Source organism: Taurulus bubalis, assembly GCF_910589615.1.
Source record: "Taurulus bubalis genome assembly, chromosome: 5".
Lineage (NCBI taxonomy): Eukaryota > Metazoa > Chordata > Actinopteri > Perciformes > Cottidae > Taurulus > Taurulus bubalis.
In genome coordinates, this window is record NC_136593.1 from 3,693,505 (window position 1) to 3,709,400 (window position 15,896).

The following is a 15,896-nucleotide window of genomic DNA, read 5'->3' on the forward strand; positions in this document are numbered from 1 at the left end:
GCTAGCAGCAGCGCTAGCTGGCTACAGAGGGGAGCTAACGCTTCTGCTAGCTCCCTGCTGTAGCCAGCTAGCCGCAACGCTGGCTGGCTACAGAAGGGAGCTAACGCGTCTGCTAGCTCCCTGATGTAGCCAGCTAGTGCTGCTGCTAGCTGGCTACAGCAGGGAGCTAGCCTTGCTGCTAGCTTCCTTCTGTAGCCAGCTAGCGCGGAGCCAGCAACAGCGCTAGCTCCCTGCTGTAGCCAGCTAGCACTTCTGCTAGCTCCCTGCTGTACCCAGCTAGCCACTGAAGGGAGCGGGACCAGCCCCCGCTCGACGCCCGAGTCTGAGCTAGCGGGGAGATAGCAGCGGCGCTAGCTGGCTACAGCGGGGACAACCACCGAAAGGTAGTAGCGGCTTATAACCCGACTTTTCCGGGTAATAATCTCGTCTACTGAAGTCTGAGACTCGGTGCTGCGCTCGGCGTGGTGGGATCGGGTAGTGTTTCTGAGGCAGTGTGGGCGTGTCTGTACAATATTTACACTCCTGAATACAAAACAAACAAAAAGTAAAAGTCACAAAGAGAGTTGAAGGGAGTGCGGACCAGAGCCTGGACTCTTAAATCACCGAGCGTCCATTAAACTCTGCAGGTGATGCGGACAGAGGGCCGGTCTGAGGAGTCACAGGAAGCTGCTGAGATTCTTGTGGTCTCGACTCGTATTTATAGTTCAAACCCCCCTTAAAAAAATATATAAACTGAGACACGTGCTGCACATTTTGGCTGCGGCTCATTTGATTTGGCCTCGCCTGAAAGGCTTCGGCTCCGTTCACACGTTCACGGGGTCATAACTTCTGATTATTCTCTCTCTTTAAGGGAAAGCAAGACTTTCGAAAGCAAGACTTTTAAGAAAAGCAGACTGCGGCGGAGCCACACGCCTTGCTTTCTTTTTTCTGCAATTCAAAACAGATGCGGCTTCGAGCTCCGTTGGAACAAAATTGGCACAAAAGCAAGAAAAACATCGACGTCATCCGAACACGTCGAGAAAGAAGGGACGTTATTTATTTTATAAAGTGGGAATAAAAGAAGAACGTTTTCACGAGATATTAGATTTGACTCCAGCTTTGTGGTTTTATTTTTCACCGAGCCTTCAGCTGAAGAGGACGTTAGTCCGCCTTCAATCAGTAACGTGATCAGACGGAATACTGAGGTCAAGTCTGATCACCAGGAAAGTCATAAACTCATTCATTCATAAACTCATAATTCATTCATTCATAAACGTAGTGTCGTTATTTATTCAAGTTATTTTTGTTTAAATAGAATCTGATACGAATCATAATTTAATGTTATTGTATTTAACTTGTTTAAAGTGTGTGCGGAGATATTCTGTATGTTTTTGCTTTGTCAACAAATCCCATGAAAAGACAACAACAACAACAGGACAGCTCACTGGAGGCTGATCTTTCAATAAATAATTCATTTGCTGGGGACTATTTTCAGCGGCGGATGAATCCAGGTGTGGCGTGGAGTATTTGTGGCAGCAGGACGGTGTGTGTGTGTGTGTGTGTGTGTGTGTGTGTGTGTGTGTGTGTGTGTGTGTGTGTGTGTGTGTGTGTGTGTGTGTGATGAAGGGAGGGTCGCTCAGTGCTCCGGTGAAGCTGCTTGATGTGTTTTCAATACGTTTTCTTTCTGGACGACAGGATGAGGAAGATGTGAGGAAACAAAGACAACACCGGTGAGCGCGTTGGTCGTTTGTTACTTCATGGGATTCGTTGACAAAAAAAAGAAGGAGAAAACATGAATGAACTTCTCCATGAAAGCTTTTGCGAGTTCAAACTTCTTCTTCGTCATCATCATCATCATCAAGCCGCCCCGGTCACATGACTGTGGGAGACGTAGTCCGTTTAAAAAAGGCGCCTCATCTCAAAGATTCAGTGCGGCGGTCGGAGCAGGAAGTGAACAGGAAGTAAACAGGAAATGGACAGGAAGTGAATCCCACACACACACAGAAGCTTCTGGAGGCGGACGAGGCGGACGAGGCTTCCTCCTCTCTGCTCGAGTTCAATCACAAGAAGAAGAAAAAGAGTTGATTCTGAACCCGTCGGCATCGAAATTAAAACAGCGGAGAGCACAAAAAAAAAAAAAAAGGTTAATCTCCAGAGATTTTTCCAGAAGTGAGAGATGAGTTAAAGGAACATGGCTGATTTAAAACCTCCCTCCGTCTGTCCCTCTGCTTTCCGTCTTGTGTCTCGGTCTGCTTGGCACCGTGCAGGCCGGCGGGCGGGTCGGGGGTCAAAGGTCAAAGGTCAGGCTTCCGTTAGGACGCCTTGCCCAGCTCTATCTTCTTCTGGATGACCCGAGCCGAGTGGTAGATGAGCGAGTCGATCAGACCGGCGACTGCAGGAGGAGGAGAGTCAGATTTAAAGTCATCTTCATCCCCAACATGTCATCATGTGACACAACCACTCACCTGTAAACACGCCTCCAATGATGGCACAGACTCCCGTTAAGAAGTGTGTAAACGATCTGAACAGAGAGAGGACATTCGTTAGGCGACAACAGTTTGAAGAACATTTATCTTTTTATTGCCGTGCGACAAATGTAAATGTACGGCTTCATTTTTTTTTTGTACATCTGCGTTCAGAAGAAGAATGACGTCATAATTAGAATTTCAGAGTCAAACAGGATGATGTTATAGTGTTTTTTTTTACTCAAAATCGCTTCAAAGTAATTAAATTTACAATATTTTATATATATTTTTTTGTTTACCACTTTTCTTCTATCTAATCTTTTTATCTATTAATTTAGTGGCAGCTTTGTTCCAAAATCTTAACTAAATCCATGTGAATCGGACACTGATGTATTAAATAAACCCGTCTTGTATCATTTCAAATAGGTTCAAACATGTTGTATAACTACTTTAAATCCTTTTTATTTATATGCGTTTGTCAGCCATTTCTATCTTGTAACCTTTTATTTAAAAAAGCAAAAGTTTATTATTATTTTCATTATAGCGCCGATACTCAATTTCAATATTTTGGAAGTTCTAAACAAATCTCGACCACAGTCAAGAGACAGTTTTCCCAATTCCTGCCCCACGAGGAGCTAACGGAGTCTGCTCTGCGTCTCCACCTGTGTTTCTCGGTGAACTTCACCATCATGGGCGACAGCTCGTACAGGACAAACACGCCCGGCAGCCCCTGGTCCCCGATCAGCCCGTTGGCCACCTTCTCGTGTCTGGTGACCGAGAACTGGTTCGTCTTCACCACCTGCGGACAAATAGAGACGGGAATATTTACCAGGGTTCACACACATTCTGACCAATGGGTTCATGACTTTAAACATTTAGTGAAATCTGGGTGTAAACAGTACAAAGTGAGTAAATGTAGTATTTAAACTAACAATGAGAACACAAAGCATACAGTAAACCTTAAATGACACAAATGAATGAGACAATAGTTTGATTAAAAGAATAAACATTTATATAGATGCCTGTATGGATGCCTGCTTATATTTTGAGTCTTTCTTTTAAAAGCATATTCATTATTTCAAACTCAGCGTACATGAACGTCATGAACACATGAATATAACACATTTACATGACTTTTACTAAACTTTTGAGATTTTAATTTTTTCAAGGACTTTTTCAGGCCTGGAAATAACCATTTTAATAATCCATGACCGTAAGAACCCTGATTTAAGAGCCAACTAAAAGACGATGTTGACGATGGACAACGCAACGCTTTCATAAAACTATTAAATGCAAAGAAGCGTCGTAAGGATCGACGTGAAAGAGGAGCTTCAAACTCACCTCTCCGTCGGTTTTTACGTAGATGGTAGGAACGATTTTCACAAAATACTGGTACATCATTGATGCTGCGGGGGGAGAGAGGGGGAAAGAAAGAGAGGGGGAGACAGAGAGAGGGGGGGAGAGAGAGATTGTTAAAACATGGTTGTTTATGGTATTATGACATTAGACTGGTGGCTGCTGTCAAACATAGACCAATTATCAGTCCAGAACATAAAAGGATTAATAATACTATTTGCAGCATATATACAGTTTGCAAATAGTATTATTATTATTATTATTATTATTATTACAACATCGGGATAAAAAGACATGCAACGTGTCTCTGTACTTTACAAATAAACTATTTAACAAATGGATTATTTCTATAGTCTGGTATAGATAGATAATATTTTATTAATGTATTAACCCCGCAAAATAAACTTGTTTTGTTACAAGTAAAGCAATATTAAATATTAAAATGCAAAACATATTTAATAAAATATGTTGCACATATTTTATTAAATATGTACAACATATTTAATAAAATATGTTGTACATAAGTAAAAGTAGAAATACTTTTTAAAATAAGCAACACTTTGAATTCAGGACTTTTAATAACTTCAAACTAATCGCCAGCAGTAACAGAATGAACCACGTGAGGGCGCTGTTTTATTTTCACGTCTCTCCTTTCCTCCGCCTCCTCCATCTTTTTCTCCCTCTTCCATCTTTCTCTCCTTCCTCTATCCGGTTATGGAGGTTTGCTAGAAAGACATTTAAACGCAGCTGAGCTCTGAACTACAGAACATTAGGAACCAGAAACCAAATTTATTTAAAAAAAAAAAACTCAAACACAGTTCAAGGTAAGCTCGACTTCCGGGGACATTTCCCAGCATGCATTGATCAAAAGAAACAAACACGCCGTTTTGATCCATTAAGGCCGCAACATGACGTCACGCAGCGTTAGCTTACTAGTTAGCGTGCTAAGCTAGCGCAACAAACTATCCGGGTCGCTTAACGACTGGATTGCTGACATAATTATTATGAACTATCGCGCGATATTATTAAAGTTACCGTTTAAAGAACACAGTGAAACAAACATTTGGGTTATTTTATTAATTCACGTTTAACTACACATCTGTGCTAATGTTTAGCCTAGCTCGCTGGCTCACGCAATAACAGACTAACTAGACCCGAAACGCTAAGTTAATCACCAACTAGCAGCTTAACTACCACATGTATTTAGTTAAGTAAACGTCAGTGGGTGTTTTGGATCGCCAGCTCGGTGAACGGCAGACTCGTAAGGTAGTTTAATACAAAGGTCAAATGTCCGACTTTTTGTCCGTCTCCTGAAGCACCATTACGTCACTGCTTCTCTTAAGTTCTGCACAGGATAGACTCAATATTCAGGTCGTTGCTTCTGCGCCATATGTTTTATAGCAATAACCACATTGTCAGACACGTGACTGGGTGCTGAGGCAGACTGGAGACCACGGAAGTGGTCTTGCTCAGCATTTCCAGTTTGGCCACCTTCAGGGACCTGTTGATGCAGACCCCAAAACTGTGTCACTTCTGTCTCATGCGGTCTTCTCCGGTTCCAGATGCCCGTGTCTGTCGGCTCGTACGGAGGACAGACCCAGCCCAGCTGCTTCGACCGGGTCAAGATGGGCTTCATGATGGGCTTTGCCGTGGGGATGGCCGCTGGCGCCATGTTTGGCACCTTCTCCTGTCTCAGGTGAGTCTGCAGCCAAAATGTTCTGTCTTGGGGTTTTCTATGAAGACTAGTACTTTACAAGTGGCACACCTGCCCGGTGAAAAACCCCAGGATCCAGTTCTTGCATTCCCAATATTGACATTTTTAATAACCAATGTCATTTTAACCCATTTGCTTTAAATTGTCAGCTCACTTTGGAAAGTGGCGGTTAAATTATTCTACATTTTCTGCCAAATAAGAAACTGCTCTTTGCCTCAATTTACTTTTATTAGTGTTACATTACGGTGAACCTGCCAGTCTTCACAGCAGCACTAAAAGTACTTGATTAAGTGCTATAATGAAGGAAATTAAGAGTAATTAGTCCACATCTAAGGTTTTTTTTAAAACGAGAGCTTTGCAGGCAAAGAGGAAACCAGGCTGACATGAACATAAACATATCGCTATACAATGAGGTAAAACAACTAAAACGGTCTCCTCTGCCTGAAGGGTCGGCATGCGCGGCCGGGAGCTGATGGGCGGCGTCGGGAAGACCATGATGCAGAGCGGGGGGACGTTCGGCACCTTCATGTCCATCGGGATGGGCATCCGCTGCTGAGGAGCACGAGGCCCCGCCTCCTCCGCACAGTGACGCGGCTAATGGGACTTTTCCAGTGACTTCCACCGCGGCTGCGGCGCTCCGTCCGCAGGACGCCGGCACGCTCTCGACCGACCGTCTAGTTTTTGTCAATAAATGTTGTCCAGATCCGTCAAAAAAGGCTCACGGGGTGGATGTGTTGTCGCATTTGTGAAGTTGCCAAGAAAAACCTCAAATTTAATGTAAATGTGGAAACCGGTCGAGTCAAACCAGAATAATTATTCCCAAATGTCTTGCTTTATTTAAAAAAAATACGGCGTATATAAGATACGTCAACTAACTAAAGAACTAAGAACCGACCCGACGGAAAGCAGGTTGATTCATTATATATATTTTTAACGACTACACTTTGGTGCTGAACTGCAGCTCCTTGTGATATTTTTCCCTCCAGCTTGACATAAATATATATATAGAAAACCAAAAGAAATAAGAAGCTGAGACCGACCTTGCGGCGCCGTGACGTCCGTCTCGTCCAGAGGGTTCACGAGGCCGGGGTAATCTTTACCGAACGACAGGTGCTTTATCAGATGGGTCATGTTGATCTGCAGGAGGAACGCAACCCGACAGTCAAGTATTCTGAAGTCGAAGCACGACATATTTAATAAATGAGCAAAGAAAGAAACAGGAAATACTCACGTTGTCGAGGCCGAAGCTCTGCAGGTCGTGAACTGCAAACACAGAAAACATGTCGGGTCACTTAACGCGTTCGAAACCTCAAATACACGTTTAGTAAAAGAAGGAGAAGTGTTACAGATCGGTCAGAAATGTGAGTTATTGATCCGTTTGCTGATTGATTTCTGCCTTTAATGTGTAGATGGAAGACGGCGAGTAAAGCTGAAGCCGACAGTCACACGCAAGTTCATGTTGGAGTTAGTGGCTGGAGGCTTTCCATGACGCTAACGCGCTTCCTTCCTCCTGGCGAGGTGGGAGGAGCCCAACGGGAGGAAAGTGGACGCGAGGAAGCCGGAGTTAGCGTCATGAAAAGCACCCGCTGGTCTCTGGGTGCCGGGGCTCTGACCTTTGACCTCCCTGCAGCGTCACACGGAACAAACCCGACCAAACTAAATCCTAGAAAACTGCCCAAAAGAACTCAAATTCTAGGAGATCAGATTTGATGAGACTTCCAGGCGGTGGGTTAGCGTGCCCTTCCGCTGGTCTGCTAAGGAGGATTCAACGCTCAACATTACAGCAGCTTCATCATGTTTGTAAAATATTGAAAATACACAACAAAGGAAGTTTAAGAGTAAAAAAAAAAGCTGATTTTCAGTTTCGTCAGGATAAAACGTAAAAAAAAAAATTGCTTCCTCGGAGGAGACAAAGTGGATTTGTTCCCCATCACTGTAAAATGGATCATCATATACTTAAATCCATTGTTTGTAAAAGTAGTCATTCCCACTTCCCATTACAGAACTAGCTTCCAGCGCCGCCAGCAGGTGACGGACAGTAAAAGGCGTTTCTGGGTATTTATACGGTTTAAGGAGAAAACGGCAAAATAAAGATGACTTACTTTCCACAGCGTGCACTGCAGAAAGAAGAGAGAAGAGTCACTAAACGATGCAGGTAGACAACAAACCACGTTATGTGCATGTGTGAGAGGGGCTGCACAACTCCTATATTTATATATCAGATTTTTTACAAATCAACCAGAGGCGCACGAGGACGCGGCTTTTGAAACTCGTTTCTGCTCACATCGATTTGGTTTTCAAAAGTATTAAAAACTACGATTTACAGGTTTTACGGTTTTATTCTGTGGCAAAGAAAAAGCTTATTTTAATTATTTTTTGACTTACTTCCAGGGTGTCAGGGTGGTGCAGCCCCTAACACATTAAGGTCAGTCCTGAGACGACATGAAGGGACTTTCTGGGACCAGAATGAGGATTTATTCAGTTTACGGTCAAATCCGTGATTCCCGCCAATTTAAAATCAATATAATTCATTCAACCAGATTAGTTCAGAGGTAGAAATCTACCTGGAGACGTCTCAAACTTCTCAATTTCTCCATTTGGAGAAGATTTATTTGTTTTAATGTGCAGATGAGGGGAACTTATCGAGACGATCAAGTCAAGATATTAATAACAAAAGACCGGAACTGAAACACAACGGCAGCCGAAAGGATGGAGAGAAATGGAGAGGAGAAGCGTGCAGAGGAGAGATGGATCGGTGGAAATGTTCTTTGCATGAAGAAGCTTCTGCCGAAGAACTTTCCATCATTCTGGTTTCAGTGTCGAGTCAGAGAGCGTCTCTGTAAATGAGGCTTTTTCACTCAAAATCACTTCAAACCGGTCACATGATTTTCCTCTGATGCATTTGGGTTAGAAAGCGTTCATCAGTGGAACTCGACTGAGGGCAGCAACGCAAGTCTCCATTCTGGTCATTTGGGGCTCGAGTATCGACGCCTGAGACTTGACCTTAGACTTAATCTGCTCCAAAAACCTTTTCACATTCATGTAGAAGCTTTAAATTTGACATCTTCATGTTCTGGAATGTAAAGATGTCTTTTGTTTTTAGGGCACAAACGGAAACCACGCCGACCGATCGATTGATTAACTGATCGAGGACCTCGACGTGACATCAGACCTGATTGTGATGAATGAATGAATGACTGAATGACTGGTGGGTGGATGAGTAACGACTGGAGGAGGGAACACAGACGAGAGGAAAGCAGTCAAGCGTTTCTGAACAACCCTTTTTTTCGGCTGATATTTGTCCCAAATAGAATAAAATAAAATAAAATAAAAAGGGTCGATCAGCTGATGCAAAACACATGAGATCATTTCTCTATAAAAGATGAACGGTTGTTAGTTCATGATATTGTATTCTTTACAACACAATGATGTAAACCATAGTTCATAAATAAATAAATCTATAGAAGGCTTAAAATAGACCCTTCAATCGTTCACCGACATCCTGACCAGAGCCCCGGTTTGAAAATATTCACTTGGAATAAAGAAAGTGAGAAAGGAATCTGACAATTTTGGTATTTTATAAATTTAACTGAAAGAACCCGACCTCAGGCCCAGTTTCTTGTGTGGGAAAAAAAAAGGAGGCACAGACGAAGACTGAAATATTATTTTTGTACGTGATTTAGGTCTTAAACCCAAGCCGGTCTCTAAAATCTGTGTTTTTTTAAAAGGTTTAAAAAAAGGTCAACGTGTAGAAAGTGAAGAACTTTAATCAGAACAAATAGCAGGGTGTTCACAAACCTTTGAATGGTTCTATTTTTGAATAAATATATATACATAATATTTTTGAATAAATATATATACATAATATATTTGAAAATATATTTTATATATATATATATATATATATATATATATTTTTATATATATATATATATATATATATATGAAGAAAAGAAAAAAAATATATATGAAAATATATATTTGAAAATATATATATATACAATATATTTGAAAAAAAAAAATATATATATATATAATATATAATATATATTTGAAAAAAATATATATATGAAAATATATATTTGAAAATATATATATATATTTCTAAATATAATATATACATTAAGAGGAGGCGGGACGGGCAGCAGCTCTTACCGTGGACGTGAGACTGCTGGAAACTTTTTCCTGGAGCGAAGTGGAAGTTTCCCGCCACCTGAGACCCCAAGAGGAGGAAGAGAGTGAATACAAATAAAAATCTTCCTCAAACGTCCACATGTTGTCCTGGACATCTTTGACGACCAGTAACCCCCAAAGGAGGAGGAAGAAGAGGAGGAAGACTGGTGTGACCTTGTTGACCTCCAGGAAGCCGTACACCTGGCAGCCTTCGTTCTTCTGCTCCTGCATCTTCTGGGAGAAGCCCTCCCTCTTGCACTGCTCGATGGTGTCCGCGTTCTTGAACGCCCAGCCGCGCCGCCGGTACGCCTCCCGCACGTCATCACAGGTGTTACAGCATCTACACACACACACACACACACACACACACACACACACACACACACACACACACACACACACACACACACACACACACGTGAGTAACAAGGTGACAGAAAAAAAAAAACACAAATTTTAAGCAGAGTTTGGGTCTAAATGATAAAACCCTTCCCATTGTGTGTGTGTGTGTGTGTGTGTGTGTGTGTGTGTGTGTGTGTGTGTGTGTGTGTGTGTGTCTCTCTCTTACTTGAGGTCTTCGGTCTCGGCTCCGTAGCAGCTCTCACATCTGTTCGGGTCCAGTGAACTGGGGTCGAACACTTCCCCGTCGTCCGCCATCCCGAGGTCTACACACGGAAACGTCATCGTCATCATCATCATCATCATCATCATCATCGTCATCGTCGTATAAATATGAGCTCATGGATGAAATGCATTGAATTGCTGCAGCAATTAGTTGTTCTATGAAATGTGTCGGTAAAAACATCTCTAGTGAAGCGTTTACACGTCTTAAAAGAAAAAGGCGTTTGCTATCAAAGGTCATAACGACGACTCGTCCGCCTCGTTGTGTTTACATTCTCCGTCGTTCACACTTAAAATAATAATACTAATAATACTAATAATAATACTAATACTACTACTGATAGGCTCAGGCGACGCTCTACCGTGCTTGTCGGCCTCCTGCGTGACGGCCTTCAGGTCTTTGTCCAGACGCTGCTTGAACAGGTTGTGCTCGACGTCCAGCTGCTGCTCACCGGCCACGTCCATCGCATCTATGCTGAGGTCTGAAGGGGGGAGAGAGAGACAGAGAGAGAGAGACAAAGCGAGACGGAGAGAGAGAGAGAGAGAGAGAGAGAGAGAGACAAAATGCTGGAACATCACTGATGCTGTGAGGAGGGAGGGAGAGACAGAGAGAGAGAGCGAGACGGAGCGAGAGAGAGAGAGACGGAGAGAGAGAGACGGAGCGAGAGAGAGACAAAGCGAGAGAGAGACAAAGCGAGAGAGAGACAAAGCGAGACGGAGAGAGAGAGAGAGACGGAGAGAGAGAGAGACAAAGCGAGAGAGAGACAAAGCGAGACGGAGAGAGAGAGAGAGACGGAGAGAGAGAGAGACAAAGCGAGAGAGAGACAAAGCGAGACGGAGAGAGAGAGAGAGACGGAGAGAGAGAGAGACAAAGCGAGAGAGAGACAAAGCGAGACGGAGAGAGAGAGAGAGACGGAGAGAGAGAGAGACAAAGCGAGAGAGAGACAAAGCGAGACGGAGAGAGAGAGAGACGGAGCGAGAGAGAGAGAGAGAGAGAGAGAGAGAGATGAGAGAGAGACAAAGAGAGAGAGAGACGGAGAGAGACGAAGCGAGACGGAGAGAGAGAGAGAGACGGAGCGAGAGACAAAGAGAGAGAGAGACGGAGAGAGACGAAGCGAGACGGAGAGAGAGAGAGACGGAGCGAGAGAGAGAGAGAGAGAGAGATGAGAGAGAGAGACGAGAGAGAGAGAGACAGAGAGATGAGAGAGAGAGCGAGAGAGAGAGAGACAGGCTCGGTTGTGGGCAACATGCAGCGTCACAAACGGGGTCTGCTACTCACAGGCGCAGGGCATGTGGGGGAAAAGGACGTCGATGTTGATCTTCAGCTTGTCTCCTCGCGACGTGTCGACGTAAAGCTCTGGGTGAACCTGAGAGGAGGAGGAGAATAATAATAATAATAATAATAATAATAATAATAATAATAATAATAATAATAATAATAATAATACACACATCGTTATGGGATCCAACCCCAAACACACCGGCACTACACAACATTCAGTCCATGGAACAGAAGACGTTCAGCGCTGGTTAACGCATCTGACGAATATTTAAAACACAATACTTCTAAATGTTGTGAGTTTAAAAAAAGGTCAACAACGTCGTGGTGATGAAGATCAGTGTTGATTTCACAGCTCTGAGTCTTCAGCATGTTGAAGTCTGTTTCCTTCAGCGTTCAGGACCTTTTCCAGCGATGAGAGGTCGTATTTCTCTACGTTTAAGTCCAATTTAAAAAGACGTGCGGTCTATAATTTATCCACAAAATTATCTCTTACATACTTAGAAATTATGACAAATGGGTCCTAGAATATTAGAGTCTCGACCACTTAAGTTGTCGTCATCCGGGCCGAGATGTTCGTAATACTTTGGTCCATAAAGTTTTATTTGATTCTGGACATGTCAGCGCACTCAGGTGGTGAAGATGTCCGTTTTTTGGGGGGAAGCTCTGAAAAAGGTAGAATGATGAAATACTTTTCCAGGACAAGATAAAGACTTTACAGGATCTTTGACTTTTTTTCTGGAAAACTGTTTTTTTAAAAAGGCTCTGGGGGGGAACTGCTCACGGTTTGTGATCGGACCGGTCCGACAGGAAGCGTTTCCTTGACGACAGAAAGTCGGTTCACGTTAACCACAACTTGCCTTAATTATAATACCGCACAAGTCGGGTTACAAGCCGCTCCTACCTCCGGTCAGTGTCCCCGCTGTAGCAAGCTAGCGCTGCTGCTGCTAGCGCTGCTGCTAGCTCCCTGCTGCTGCTGCTAACGCTGCTGCTGCTAGCGCTGCTGCTGCTACTGCCCGCATCCCCTCTGCCCAAGTCGGGTGTCGAGCCGGGGATGGCCCCGCTACCTTCTGTGGTTGTCGGGGGGCTAGCGGGGAACTAGCGGAGCGCTAGCTGGCTACAGCGGGGCGCTAACGGGGGACACTGACCGAAGGTAGTAGCGGCTTGTAACCCGACTTTTACGGTAATCACATTATAATGTACTGATCTGCGTCTTTTCAAAATGAATGAATACATTCTGGACTTTGGAAATAGTTTCCGACGACATTTGGAGTTTTTCTGGACACATTTGTGACTTTAAAGCTCCGTGGACGTCTCCGCCTGCTGAGGAAGACCGCGTTAAACAGCCGAAAGCTCGGGAGCCTCGAGTTCACGTCGTCGCCTCTGAACAGTTCAAGGCACGGCTCCCTCCCGGAGGCGACGTACCGGGATTCAGACCTGCGACCGGCACGACCGGCACGACCTGTTTTGTGCCACGACGTCAAAATGTAATATTTGACTTGGGACGCCTCCCGGCGTCGAGGACGTGGACTCACCTCTTTGGTGAGGTAGTACTGCAGCTCTGAGACGAACAGGATCAGCATGATGACGCCGCTGATGACGGTCACTGCAGAGACACAGAGGAAGTGTGTGAGTGTGTGTGTGTGCTCACAGTGTAAAAAGACAAATAAAAACATGCATTGCGATACTTTCTTCCCTCTATGACATCATCCGGATGTTTTATGTTCAATTAGGTGAGGACCATAAAACGTTTTCATCTGGAGGTCAAGACCCCAGAGAATCAAACTGCCAATTCATTCATTCATTAATGTTATTTTAAATATTATTGCTAATAATCACAGTCACTAATTAATTAACTCAAGATGTTCTGGGAGAGGTTCATTATTTTCTTTATCGATTAAGCGACATTGTTTTTTATGTCAGTGACAAAAGTAATTATTTAAATGAGAAAATGTTTTCCCGCTCTTTCTGTAAATTAACTGCCGGTCTTCTTTCATGCAGCTGCTGGTTTACTTAATTAATACTTCAATAAGTTACGCTACAAAAGTCCAAACCGGTTTGTTTCTCAATAACTTTTCATGTTCTTATGAAACCAGAATTAGCCGACAACATATTTCATGATTCCTCTGAGAAAAAAAGAAGTAATTTGTTCCTGAAAATAAAACAACGGTGAATGAGCTTAATTTAAATGGTGATTATCATTAAGTTATTTCATCACATTGTCTGTAATATAAGAAAAAAGGTTGAGCTCCTTTTAAATTACTTTAAAAGTAAAAGTTATGAACATGAGGATCAATAAAGCTTCATCTAAACCGGTAATTATGATCCATTATGTATGTGTTCATTATATATGTTTCCATTTTTAATCTGCACAATAACCAGCAACCAGCTTATAAAGTAGCAAACAATATGAATAGTTAAAGTATGTAATAAAACACTACAATCAAGTACAGTACTTGAGTAAAGGTACATTTTAACACAGTAATGTTAAAAGGGCTAAAGCTTGACACACCGCTGGTATTAACGTGTCCAGGAAATACACAGTAAAAATACCAGAAAACAAGTTGACATCACGATAAGTTTCTTTCAAAAACACCAGGTTATGTCTATATTTGGTCTACATTTGCATGTTTTATTTTATGTAAATAATTAGCTGGTATGCGGCTCTGCTGTTGAGCTACAACCATTGAACGCACCACACGGCGTTAGAAACAACACGCATGACGTCAGACGTGCTTCCGATACGTGATAATAAGTGATGATAAGTGATAATAAGTGATAGCATGTGATAATGTGGGATTAATCCTGCAGGAGCCGCGGTCCAGCCGCCGCCGCCGTAGCTAACAGCCGCTGAACGGCCCCTACTCCCCGGGTAAAAGACGCCGCTCACCGGTCGCTCCTCCCCACGTCTTCACGCGGAAGTCCTCCAGAGTTTTGGGATACGCGTCAAACTGTTTCAGTTTATTCAACGTGTCCATTTTCCCCCAAAATGTTGAGAACCCGCCGCTGACAACAACCGTTACCGACGGATTCCTGCACTCCAGACACACATCGGGTCCTGCGCTTCTACTTCCGGGACACGCACGAGGGCACGGCGCAGCCAATCAGCGCCGGCCGCGTAATTCAGCCCTTTTTTCTTCTTTTCTTTTTTGATCAAATAAATAATGAAGATACACAAAAAAAAAATATATAAAAAAAACCTAAATTCATGCGTTAAAAGTTTTACTGAACTAAAAGTAGTTCATCATCAAAATATGCTTAACATACCAAAAGTAAAAGAATCCACTGTGGAGAATGGTATTGAATAATATAATAAAATAATACAGAACAATTCCAATTATATAATTATATATGTATATTATTCCTCAATGGGCCATTCTTCATTATGAGTACGTTTACTTATGAGTAAGTATATTTTGATTATATATTTATTTTTTTATTTATTTTTTAGAGAAAATATCAAATTAAAATACACATCAGAATACATATAAATATATATCATCTTTTATATATATTTTTTGTGTATTTATTTAAATAATTCAAATATTATAATATATATTATTCTGAAATAATATTTATTTTGTTGAGAAAATACAAAATCAAAATATGCAACAAAATATATATATACAATCTTTTATTTATATTTTGTGTGTATTTTTACTTGTTTTAAATAATACAGAATAAATCAAATATTATAATACATGTTATTCTGAAATGGGCCATTCTTCATGATGAGGACTTTCACTTTTCAAAGTATATTTTTACTATATATTTGAAAAAATGTTTTTGACGAAATAAAAAATAGAAATACACCAGTAAATATATATAAAAGAAGGAGAAACAAAACCAAATCTAATACATAAAGCATACAGTATTTAACGCAGTGGATAAAGTAGTACTCATATCTTGTACTTTAGTAAACATAGTAATACCACACACTGTGGAAAATATTCTGTTACAAGAAAAAGTTATGCATTAAAAGTTTTACTGAATAAAAGTAGAAAGGTATTACCATCAACATATATTTAAAATACTAAAAGTAAAATAATTCACTGTGGAGAATTGCATCGAAAAATATCAACAAATACAGAATAATTCGAATATTATAGTATATTCTTCTGAAAAAGTTGAGTAAGTCCAATATTTGCCTCTGAAATGCAGAGAAGAAGTGTAAAGTAGCAGAAAATGTAAATATTATTATAATAATAAGTTTATTTTTTAAATCAACAAATACAACAACAACAAAATTATTTTGAAAACACTCTTAAAAAACGTCAATTTGTAAATAACTAAAAATAGCGAAGTCATG

At 41.8% G+C, this 15,896-nt stretch overlaps 2 protein-coding genes across 3 annotated transcripts; one reads left to right on the plus strand and one right to left on the minus strand.

The window, feature by feature from the left end:
• Positions 1 to 2,250: 2,250 nt before the first annotated feature.
• Positions 2,251 to 14,565, minus strand: ergic3 (ERGIC and golgi 3; the record flags this gene model as incomplete). Of its 2 annotated transcripts, XM_079218330.1 has the most annotated exons (14): positions 2,251 to 2,371; positions 2,445 to 2,500; positions 3,107 to 3,243; positions 3,786 to 3,850; positions 6,555 to 6,651; positions 6,746 to 6,777; positions 7,617 to 7,631; positions 9,670 to 9,727; positions 9,862 to 10,027; positions 10,256 to 10,352; positions 10,671 to 10,790; positions 11,588 to 11,675; positions 13,123 to 13,193; positions 14,478 to 14,565. In XM_079218330.1, 14 exons carry the CDS (start codon positions 14,563 to 14,565, stop codon positions 2,292 to 2,294), a joined length of 1,170 nt encoding a protein of 389 aa, XP_079074456.1. In that variant the 3' UTR covers positions 2,251 to 2,291. The 2 variants fall into 2 exon arrangements, with proteins under 2 accessions (XP_079074456.1, XP_079074455.1); XM_079218329.1 differs by lacking the exon at positions 7,617 to 7,631.
• On the plus strand, positions 4,508 to 6,229 carry romo1 (reactive oxygen species modulator 1). The gene is made up of 3 exons (XM_079218343.1): positions 4,508 to 4,624; positions 5,363 to 5,496; positions 5,962 to 6,229. The coding sequence occupies exons 2-3, from the start codon at positions 5,363 to 5,365 to the stop codon at positions 6,068 to 6,070; spliced, it is 243 nt and encodes an 80-aa protein (XP_079074469.1). The 5' UTR covers positions 4,508 to 4,624; the 3' UTR covers positions 6,071 to 6,229.
• Positions 14,566 to 15,896: the final 1,331 nt, after the last annotated feature.

What these genes read in the sequence shown, in the direction of transcription:
- romo1 (XM_079218343.1), top strand. Translation starts at nt 5,363, where the DNA reads ATGCCCGTGTCTGTCGGCTCGTACGGAGGACAGACCCAGCCCAGCTGC. An exon ending in GGCACCTTCTCCTGTCTCAG is followed by an intron (nt 5,497 to 5,961) that starts GTGAGTCTGCAG and finishes CTCTGCCTGAAG; the next exon opens with GGTCGGCATGCGCGGCCGGG.